The 10,028-nt window shown below is 60.7% G+C and overlaps 1 protein-coding gene across 1 annotated transcript in view; it reads left to right on the forward strand.

Annotated features, from left to right (window-relative positions):
- The window catches only part of SCYL1 (SCY1 like pseudokinase 1), a 15,786-nt gene extending 6,035 nt beyond the window's left edge, over positions 1-9,751 (forward strand). The window contains exons 7-18 of the mRNA XM_008054192.2: positions 2,430-2,588; positions 3,383-3,490; positions 4,238-4,351; positions 6,616-6,771; positions 7,093-7,281; positions 7,395-7,470; positions 7,728-7,892; positions 8,059-8,201; positions 8,859-8,930; positions 9,031-9,246; positions 9,338-9,392; positions 9,491-9,751. Coding sequence (XP_008052383.2) covers positions 2,430-2,588; positions 3,383-3,490; positions 4,238-4,351; positions 6,616-6,771; positions 7,093-7,281; positions 7,395-7,470; positions 7,728-7,892; positions 8,059-8,201; positions 8,859-8,930; positions 9,031-9,246; positions 9,338-9,392; positions 9,491-9,615 — 1,578 coding nt within the window. The 3' untranslated portion in view covers positions 9,616-9,751. The remainder of the gene's footprint in view (positions 1-2,429; positions 2,589-3,382; positions 3,491-4,237; positions 4,352-6,615; positions 6,772-7,092; positions 7,282-7,394; positions 7,471-7,727; positions 7,893-8,058; positions 8,202-8,858; positions 8,931-9,030; positions 9,247-9,337; positions 9,393-9,490) is intronic.
- The last annotated feature ends 277 nt before the right edge of the window (positions 9,752-10,028 follow it).

Below are 10,028 nucleotides of genomic sequence, written 5' to 3' on the forward strand. Positions count from 1 at the left end.
TGTACAGTGGCACGCTCCCGGCCACCGCAGCCTCGACCTGCTGGGCTCAGGTGATCCTTCCACCTCGGCCTTCCAAGTAGCTGGAACCACAGGCACATGCCACTACGCCTGGCTAGTTTTTGTGATTTATTGTAGAGACGAGGTCTCACCAAATTGTCCAGGCGGGTCTTGAACCCCTGGGCTCAAGCAGTCCTCTCACATTGGCCTCCCAAAGTGCTGGGATTACAGGCTGAGCCACTGGGCCCGGCCTACAGGGTTGTTACGGGGAAGGAAGGAGGGAAGCTCTGACCTGGCGTGTGGGGTACACAGGGCTGAGAAGCGGGAGCGGCGGGGAGTGTCTTTGGAGAGAGACTCCACAGACCTTGCTGGAGTCTGGGCTCAGATGGGGCGGTAGGGCCTTTGGAAGATGGGGACTCTGAGCTGCATCTTGAAGGAGAGGCTGCTGCAAACGCTGGGGCCCTGGTGCCTCCTGGGTGGTGTGGGGCTACGGGAACTTTGTCTCACATGGCTAACTCTGCCAGGCCACCCTGCTCCAGAAAATGTGCCCCGTAGGGAACGGGCTGTTTCTGGCCAGCCCCCAGGAGAACAGGAGGGCAGTGGCCAGGGGCCCGTCTTGCCACTGTTGGCTGGAGCGGCAGCGAGAGCCCAGCTGCAATTGCGGGATGTGTGACCTTGGACATGGTTTGGCCTCTGTCTGGGTCTTGGCCCCCCAAACCCTGTGGTCAGAGCACCAAGCCTGCCGCCCACACTAGTCTGAGCTGCTAAAGGGCCACTCAGGTCCTCTTTGTCCCCAACCAGAGGTCACCTCTCCTGGTCCCAGCAGCGACTGTGGGGGTGGGGGGACAGCAGAGAGTTCAGAAACTTGGGCGTCCAGGACTGGGTTATTTTATTTATTTATTTAACTAATTTTTTTGAGTTGCGGTCTCACTGTTGTCACCCAGGCTAGAGTGCAGTGGCATACTCACGGCCACTGCAGCTTCGACCTGCTGGGCTTATGCAGTCCTTCTGCCTCAGTCTTCCAAGTATCTGGAACTACAGACACATGCCACCACGCCTGGCTAGTTTTTGTGATTTATTGTAGAGATGAGGTCTCACCAAGTTGCCCAGGCTGGTCTCGAACCTCCGGGCTCAGGCAGTCCTCTTGCCTCGGCTCCCAAAGTGCTGGGATCACAGACTGAGCCACTGTGCCCTACCCAGGGCTAGGTTGTTATCCCTGCCTGGCCACTCTTGGCTGCTGACCTAGACTCAGCCTTCTCCTTTATAAATGGGAGAGTGACAACATCTCTTCGAAGGGCACAGCATAGCGGAGATGCCAAACTGCGGGTCAGACCTTCCCTTGACCCATTCTTAGTTGTGTGACTTTGTTGGTGTTTTTGGTTTTTTTGGTTGACTTTCTCGTTTTTTTGTTTTTTGAGTCAAGACCTCACTTTGTCACCCAAACTGCAGTACAGTGGCATGATCACGGCTCACTACAGCCTCAACCTTCTGAGCTTAAGTGATCCTTCCATCTCATCCTGAGTAGCTGGGACTACAAGCACATGCCACCAAACCTGGCTAATTTAAAAATTTTTTTGGTAGAAACAAGATCTTGCTATGTTGTCCAGTCTGGTCTCAAACTCCTGGGCTCAAGCTATCCTCCTGCCATGGCCTCCCACAGTACTGGGATTGCAGGTGTGAGCTGTGTGAGTTTGAACAAGCTCTTTGCCCCCTCTGGGCCTCAGCTTCTGCATTAGCACCTATCTCATAAAGTTGCGGGGAGGATTATTTGAGGTAGCCTGTGTAAAGGTTGTAGTGTGTAATCTGCGCTCAGGAAATGTGAATTGAGAGTACCATGGTCAGGGAGGCTAGGAGCTAAAGGTGACTCATGTTGGCTGGTGGGAGGATAGGCATGGAGGTTGACTGCACTGACCTCTGCTTTCCCACAGCCTGCCGGGAACTCCATGGGCAGTCCGGCTAGGGCAGGGAACTGAGGAAGCCCCTACACCTCTTGGAGCCTCAGTGGGGTGCAGTGGACTCACACCTTGGGCTGTGGGTAGGAGAGGCAGCACTGATGAAGGGCCTGGGGTCCAGTGGCTGCTCTCCTAGCAACAGGGCAGGTGGCAGTGATAACAGTGATGGTCACTAGCTGACGGAGTGTCTGCCAGGTGCCAGGCACTATGCTGGCAGTTTTCATGTGCATTTTCTGGTCAACTCCTGAGAACCACCAGTCAGGTAGTAGAGCTGTTATCCCATTTTTCAGATGGAGGAACTAGCCCAAGGTCACCTGGCAGGTAAGTGGAGAGCTGGGTTTTGAACCCAGGTGGTCAGGCCCCAGAGTCCGCCAGTCCCACCTCTGCCCCTTCAGGCTGGTGGTGGCCTTTGTTGTCTGTTGCCTGTGGCCACAGCGGGCTGTGACCAGGCTGATCTCCCCGGGGCCTATCCTCACGCAGATCAAAGAGCCGGCTGAGAAGCAGAAGTTCTTCCAAGAGCTGAGCAAGGGCCTGGACGCGTTCCCTGAGGATTTCTGTCGGCACAAGGTGCTGCCCCAGCTGCTGACCGCCTTTGAGTTTGGCAATGCTGGGGCAGTTGTCCTCACGCCCCTCTTCAAGGTGAGTGGAGCCTCGGGAAGCGTGGCATCTGGCGAACTGGCTGGGCGCCTGGGACCTGCCAGAGAGGAGTCTCCAGGCTGGGGGACCGCCAGGGCCGTCCTGGGTGGGGTAGTCTGGGAAGGGCAGACCCCAGCCCACGTGGGGAGCTTCCTGCCAACATCCCGGTGGGTCAGCAGGCCAGGGCCACCTGTCCCTGGGGAAGAGAGACCTTGTGTCTCCAAATGCTTGTTCCACAGACCCCTGGCATCAGCTCTCAGCCCTTCCTCCATTTCCCCAAGACAACCACCCTCCCCAGTCTGACCTGTGCACCCTGGTTCCCAGGGTCCAGGGGCTTACCTGGCCACACCCCACTTTCCTATCCTCCTTCCTGACCACTCTCCCCTTTCCTTGGACCCCAGCCTGTCCTTCTGTGGGCACTCGCCAGTCCCCGTTCTGCCCTCCCTGGGGAGAACCCTTTCCCCTGAAGGACTTGCCAGAAGGGGAGAAGACAGCAAGCAGACTCTGTCTAGCTGGGAACCCTCAGAAATGGCAGGCACATTCTCTTTGCATGTGGCATGTGTTGCCTGTCTATGGGGAGGGGCACAGAGCTTGCTCAGTCTCCAAAAGAGGCCTCGGCCAGCCCGGCTAGGGGCAGGGCTCACCGAGATGGAAGTGGGCCGAGGGGCTGCTGGGGAATGCCTGCCCCACTCCTCACCCTGTTCCCCGCCGGGAGCTCAGCCCGAGGAAGTTAGTGAGCCCTGTGAGGTCACCCCACTCTGTGCACGTGGCTGAGGCCCTCTTCCCGCTCCTTCCAGGTGGGCAAGTTCCTCAGCGCCGAGGAGTATCAGCAGAAGATCATCCCTGTGGTGGTCAAGATGTTCTCGTCCACTGACCGGGCCATGCGCATCCGCCTCCTGCAGCAGGTGGGGGCCTCGGCCAGACCCCACTCTGGTCCATAAGCTCCCCTCTGCCACCCCACGCAACCCCAGCCTGGCTGCTAGGGAGACACCTGCCCTGGCTGCACAGGGACCGCAGAAACCCCATCCCTAAACATGCACACAGGTGAGGGACCCAGTGAGGCCAGGCTCTCAGGAAGTCGAACTAAGAAGCACTGGGCTCGTGGGCAGCCTTGGGAGGGCCCAGTCTGCCCAGGCTGTTGGACTCAAGCACCCCCGTCTCCTGGCTCAGTCACTCCAGCCCTCTAGAGTGAGGATACAATCTCTCCTGCCAACCCCAGGGCAGCTGGGAGTATCAGGTGGGATGGACGGGATCTAGGGTGGGGCCTCTGTGAGCTGGGAAGTTCCAGCAACTTCCGGGCCCTGTTCTCTCTCCAGCGGCCAGTGCACCAGCCCTCCTCACATACCGGGGGGGCGGAGGAGCAGGACAGGGGTTACAGAAGAGGCAGTGGGGACCGAGAGGGGACATGATGCCTGTGGCCAACTGAGCAGGGCCAGGAGCCAGGCCTTCTGGCTTCCAGTCCTGGCTCTTCCCAGCACCTGCTGGCCTCGCCTTACCCCCCCTCCACATGGGCCTGAGGCCAGGTGCATGGCGGGGGCTCACGAGGCCACCTGGTGGGCCAGGGCCTGTGGGTTGAAGAGCCCAGCCAAGAGCGGCCCGCAGCTGGTGGCGGGGAGCCCGACCGTTTTCTCACATCCCCACCTGGGCCGCAGATGGAACAGTTCATCCAGTACCTTGACGAGCCGACAGTCAACACCCAGATCTTTCCCCACGTCGTGCATGGCTTCCTGGACACCAACCCTGCCATCCGGGAGCAGACGGTCAAGGTGGGTGCGGCCAGGCCCACAGTGGCTGCCTCTGGTTTTCCAAGGCTTTGAGCGGGCATACCCCAGACACAGAGGCCTTGGCTTTGGTCTGAGCAGGTACTGCCCATGCTGTGTGCACGTGGGTCCCAGCTGTAGGTGCAGCTTGACAGTTGGTGGGAGGAAGCAGTTTCCTCCATCCAGCCCACACCGAGCACCGCTGCCCAGCCTCGAGCCCTGAGCTGGATGCAGCGTGCATGGAGCGGCCTGGCTCCCTGCCCTCATGGAGCTTCCTCTCAGGACAGAGTGGGCTTGGTGGACACGAAACAGTTAGAAAATGTTAGAAGACAGGCACCGTGACTCACGCCTGTAATCCCAACACTTTGGGAGGCAGAGGCGAGAGGCCTGCGCCCAGGGGTTCGAGACCAGCCTGGGCAACATGGTGAGACATTGTCTCTACAATAAATCAAAAAATTAGCCAAGTGCGGTGGATTACACCTGTAATCCCAGCACATTGGAAGGCAGCAGCGAGAGGATTGCCTGAGCTCAGGGACCAGCCACATTGTGAGACCTCGTCACTATAATAAACCAAAAAATCAACTGGGCATAGTGGCATATGGCTGTGGTTCCAGCCACTTGGAAGGAGGCGGAAAGATCACCTGAGCCCAGCAAGTCAAGGCTGCAGAGGCCATGAGCATGCCACTGCAATCCAGCCTGGGCAACAGGGTGAGACGCCAACTCAAAAAAATTTTTAAAATGTTAGAAAGTGATGGAGAGTGAGAAGAGTTTGCAGCTTTAAAACCAGTAGTCAGGGAAGCCCTCCTCAGGCAGCATCACATAAGGAAAGGAGACGAGGGGCTGAGCCACAAGTTTGGGGGAAGGGTCTTCCTTGAAAAGGAATGGCACGTGCAAAGGCCCTGAGCTGGAATGTGCCCACAGTGTAGAAGGGGCCGTGAGAGTTTAGCGTGACTGGAGGGGCATGGCTATGGGAAGTGGAGTCAGAGGTGTGATGGCGGTTGGGGGCCAGGGCCCTGGGCACGGTGGGCACCTGGTGCATTCACTGGGACAAGAGCCACTGTGGGGGTAAGCAGAGCAGTTACACGTCTGGAGTTGACTGTCAGGGGAGGGTGGAAACTGGGATGCTTTGGGGGCTGCTGTAGTAGCCCAGGTGAGAGATGGCAGGGGCTAGCTGCAGGTGGCAAGGGACACGTCTGAGGGTGGAGCTGCCAGTATTTGCTGCTGGCGGACATGGATGGCTCTGAGGCTTCTGGCCTGGGCAAATACAAGGTCAAGTTGTCATTTCTCGAGAAGTTGGGAGGAGCAGGTTTGCGGGAACAGGTGAGGCTCCTCTTGGTCGTTCTGTAAGTCGCTGGTTCTGCATGAAGTTGAGGGAAGTCTGGGCTGAGGCCCACATCCGGCGTTGTCAGCTCACAGAGGACATTTAGAGCCATGAGATGGGTGAGACCACCCAGGGTGAGCAGGTTAGATTAAAAAAAGAGGCCCTGAAGTTGGCTCCAGGTGTCTGAATTTGAAGATTCATGCAAAAGGAGAACCAAGTAAGGTCGGAGGGGCTGGTGAAAGACCAGAGGCAGAAGGTTCAAGGACGGGGGAGGACTCTGGGTGTCAAGTTCACCGAGGATGGAGAATTGACCATTAACGTTTAGCAACATGGAGGTTGTCAGTGACCTCGGCCCTGGCCAGTCTGGTAGAGTGTGGGGCTATTTGGGTGAAGTCTAGACAGGGTGCTGGCAAGAGAGAGAAGGGGACAGGGGAGTGCAGGCAGAATTTTGAGGCTTTGCTATGTAGGGTGATAGAGAAATAGGGTCCTTTTTTTATTTTTGAGTGGGAGTCTCACTCGGTTGCCCAGGCTGGAGTGCAGGGGCATGCTCACGGCCACCGCAGCCTTGGCCCACTGGGCTCATGCAATCCTTCTGCCTCAGCCTTCCAAGTAGCTGGAACTACAGGTACACACCACCATGCCCAGCTAATTTTTTGATTTATTGTAGAGACAAGATCTTGCCAAGTTGCCCAGGCTGGTTTTGAACCCCTGGGCTCAGACAGTCCTCTCACCTCGGCCTCCCAAAGTGCTGGAATTAGAGGTGTGAGCCATCTCGCCTGGCCAAGGGATCCCTTTTATTAACATGCCGGGCAGGGCTGGGCCCAGGCTGGGTGGGCTTGGAGGCCTTGGCAGGTCTGCTCCGTGCCAAGGGCCACCCGAAGCCATCGTTCCTGCTCGTGGCCCTGTGCCTGCCCTGGGCCATGGTTTCCACCGTCTCCTCTGCCCGCAGTCCATGCTGCTCCTGGCCCCGAAGCTGAACGAGGCCAACCTCAACATGGAACTGATGAAGCACTTCGCACGGCTACAGGCCAAGGATGAGCAGGGCCCCATCCGCTGCAACACCACGGTCTGCCTGGGCAAAATTGGCTCCTACCTCAGTGCCAGCGTGAGTGCCCTGCACGGCTGCTGGAGCCCCATCCCCATCACAGGACCGTAGCCTCCTCCAGGGCCAGGAATCCTGTGTGCATGGGCCCTCATCCTCCCGGAGACCCAGGCCTTGGGCACCATCAGCCCCCATGTCTGGGCTCCGGAAGTGGTGTGAGTCGGGCCAGGTCATGCAGGGACGTTCCCCATTGAAGTCAGTGATTCACATTTTTCGGACTCGGGGGGCTCTGTGGATGGCCTCTATTCTGGGAAGTAAGGGCTGGTGGTTCCGGGCCCGGCACTGACGCTACACTCAGGAGTCCTCTTCCCTGCCTCATCCCAGACCAGGCACAGGGTTCTTACCTCTGCCTTCAGCCGGGCCACGAAGGACCCGTTTGCACCGTCCCGGGTTGCGGGTGTCCTAGGCTTCGCTGCCACCCACAACCTCTACTCGATGAACGACTGTGCCCACAAGATCCTGCCCGTGCTCTGCGGCCTCACTGTGGATCCCGAGAACTCTGTGCGGGACCAGGTGCAGCGCTGGTGGGGCTGGATCCTGGGGCGGTGGGGCGTGCCAGGCCCTTGCTGGCCTGGCGTGTTCTTGAGAACCCCGGAGCCACAGCTCTGCCCCTTGCTCCTTTACAGGCCTTCAAGGCCATTCGAAGCTTCCTGTCCAAACTGGAGGCTGTGTCAGAGGACCCCACTCAGTTGGAGGAAGTCGGTGAGTGGCCTGTGCTCATGTTCCCTCTTCCCTTGCTGTGTCCTTGAGTGCCGCCTGTCCCGCTCTCACTAGCTCCTGAAGGCTGGAAAGACCCTAGTGAGCAGACTTGACACGACCCCTCCCCCAGTTTCACAGACGGGAGTGGGGGGCATATAGGAGGGAGGGCCTTTGCAGGCCACTCTGGGTTCTCGTCCTCCCATCACTCTCCCTGTGGGACGCTGAGGTGCCCATACCTGGGTCTCTCTGCCACCGCCTAGAGAAGGACGTCCATGCGGCCTCCAGCCCCGGGATGGGAGGAGCCGCAGCCAGCTGGGCAGGCTGGGCCGTGACCGGGGTCTCCTCGCTCACCTCCAAGCTGATACGGGCACACCCCGCGGCTGCCCCAGCCGAGACCAGTGCTCCCCAGAGACCCACGCCTGAGGGTGAGTGTCCCGCCCTGGCTGTACCCGCAGCCGGGATGGTGTGTGGGTGCTGGCACCCGGGGCTGCTGCTGACTCCCTAGGGTGGTGATATGGCTTCCTTGGTGTCCCTTTCCCTCCACCCTGTCCCAAGACCTCCCTGAAAGCTCAGCCAGCCTCTGCTCTCCAGGACTTCCTGTCCCGGCCCCCACTCCTGTGCCTGCCACCCCTACGACCTCAAGCCACTGGGAGACACAGGAGGAAGACAAGGACGTGGCAGAGGATGGCAGCACGGCCGACAGATGGGATGACGAAGACTGGGGCAGCCTGGAGGTGCGTGGGGCTGAGGGGCCTCCCCAGGGGACCCCAGCTTAACGCCACAGGCTGCCACTCGAGGAGCTTAACGGAGCCCTGCCTGGAGTGGGCCTCCCTCATCTGCACGGCATCCGGGCAAGTAGGCCTCATGCAGTGGCCACCGTAGGCTGTTGCCAGCAGCTGAGCCCCACTTGGCTCCAGAGGCCCCAGGGAGCAGGGCCGAAAACGAGGGGACGGGCAGTGGCTGGGAGTCCCCAGACCTCCTCACTCTCTGCAGGCTGTCCCTCCTCCTGCTGCCCCAGGGCCCACTCAGTCCCAGGAGTCAGCAAGGAGAGGGCCCTCCCCAGGCCAGTCCTGCTGTGGGGGGAGTTCAGGGTCGGCTGAGGATGCAGTGGGCTGCCCTGAAGAGAAGGGGCAGGGCTGGGGCCCAGTTCCGCCATCTGCTGGCAGCAGGCTGGGGCCTCAAGGTTGTGGGAGGGTCTGGAGCCTCTAGATCGCCTTCCCCAGCCTCCAGGAGGGGTGCAGTGGGCAGAGGGAGCCCATCCACTTACAGATGGGCTCAGACGAGGAGGTGCTACACTGGTGGGTGAGCCCGGGGCTGGAAGGGCGCCCGGCCGGCTTTCTTGCCCTTCAGGGAAGGTTGGGTGAGTGAGCGTGCTCCTTCCCACGCTGCAGCAGGAGGCCGAGTCTGTGCTGGCCCAGCAGGACGATTGGCGCTCTGGGAGCCAAGCCAGCCAGGCTGGGCAGGTGAGTTGTCGGGTGGGGTGGGGCAGTTGTGCATGAGGGGGTGCCTCTAGCCCTTTCCTCCCCGGGGCTAGCGCTACTTTCTCCTCTTACTCTTCTGCAGGTCAGCAACGCAGACCACAAATCCCCCGCATCCCCGGAGTCCGAATGGAGCAGCTGGGAAGCAGAGGGCTCCTGGGACCAGGGCTGGCAGGAACCAGGCGCCCCGGAGCCGCCCCCCGAGGGCATGCGGCTGGCCAGCGAGTATAACTGGGGCGGCCCGGAGTCCAGTGATAAGGGCGACCCCTTCTCTACCCTGTCTGCGCGTTCCAGCGCCCAGGTACCCGGCGGGTCTGGCGGGCGGGCGGGCGGAGACTGGGTAGACCTCAGCCCCCAGGTCGGCGCCCTGCAGCCCGCCCTTCCCTTTTCAGCCGAGGCCGGACTCGTGGGGCGAGGACAACTGGGAGGGCCTGGAGACCGAGAGCCGTAAGTGCTTCCCTGGGCGGGCTGACGGACGAGGAGGGCTCCCTGCATGGCAGGGCCGGCTGGGGAGGTGCGACTCAGCCTCCCCGTCCTGTCCCCAGGGCAGGCGAAGGCCGAGCTGGCCCGGAAGAAGCGCGAGGACCGGCGGCGGGAGATGGAGGCCAAGCGCGCCGAGAAGAAGGCGGCCAAGGGCCCCCTGAAGCTGGGAGCCCGGAAGCTGGACTGACCCGCGGGGCTGGGCGCTTCGGCCGCGGAGAGCCCGCCCCGCGGATGTATTTATTGTACAAACCATGTGGGCCCGGCCGGCCCGGCACATCTCACGTGTACATAATCAGAGCCACAATAAATTCTATTTCACACCCCTGTCCCGGGCTCAGTCTGGCCCCTCGGAGGGGGTGCGGCGGGGCGCCGCCCCGCGTAGTCCGCTCCCACGGCGGAGGCGAACGCCAATTTGCTTTGAAAGCCAAGGGCAGAGGCAGATCTGATTTATCAGTTCCTAGGGAGCGCCCTCTGGGAAGAGGGCCGCAGCGCGGGAGACCCACCGACGCCCGCGAGCGGGCCAGGGCCGGCGTGGGCGCCCCGAGCATCCCTGGGTCCGAGCCCCGAGTGGGAGTTCGCGGAAGCCGCGCGGGGTCGCCG

The sequence above is a fragment of the Carlito syrichta genome, unplaced genomic scaffold (assembly GCF_000164805.1).
Source record: "Carlito syrichta isolate Samal-C Ts95f unplaced genomic scaffold, Tarsius_syrichta-2.0.1 Scaffold289202, whole genome shotgun sequence".
Classification (NCBI taxonomy): Eukaryota; Metazoa; Chordata; class Mammalia; order Primates; family Tarsiidae; genus Carlito; species Carlito syrichta.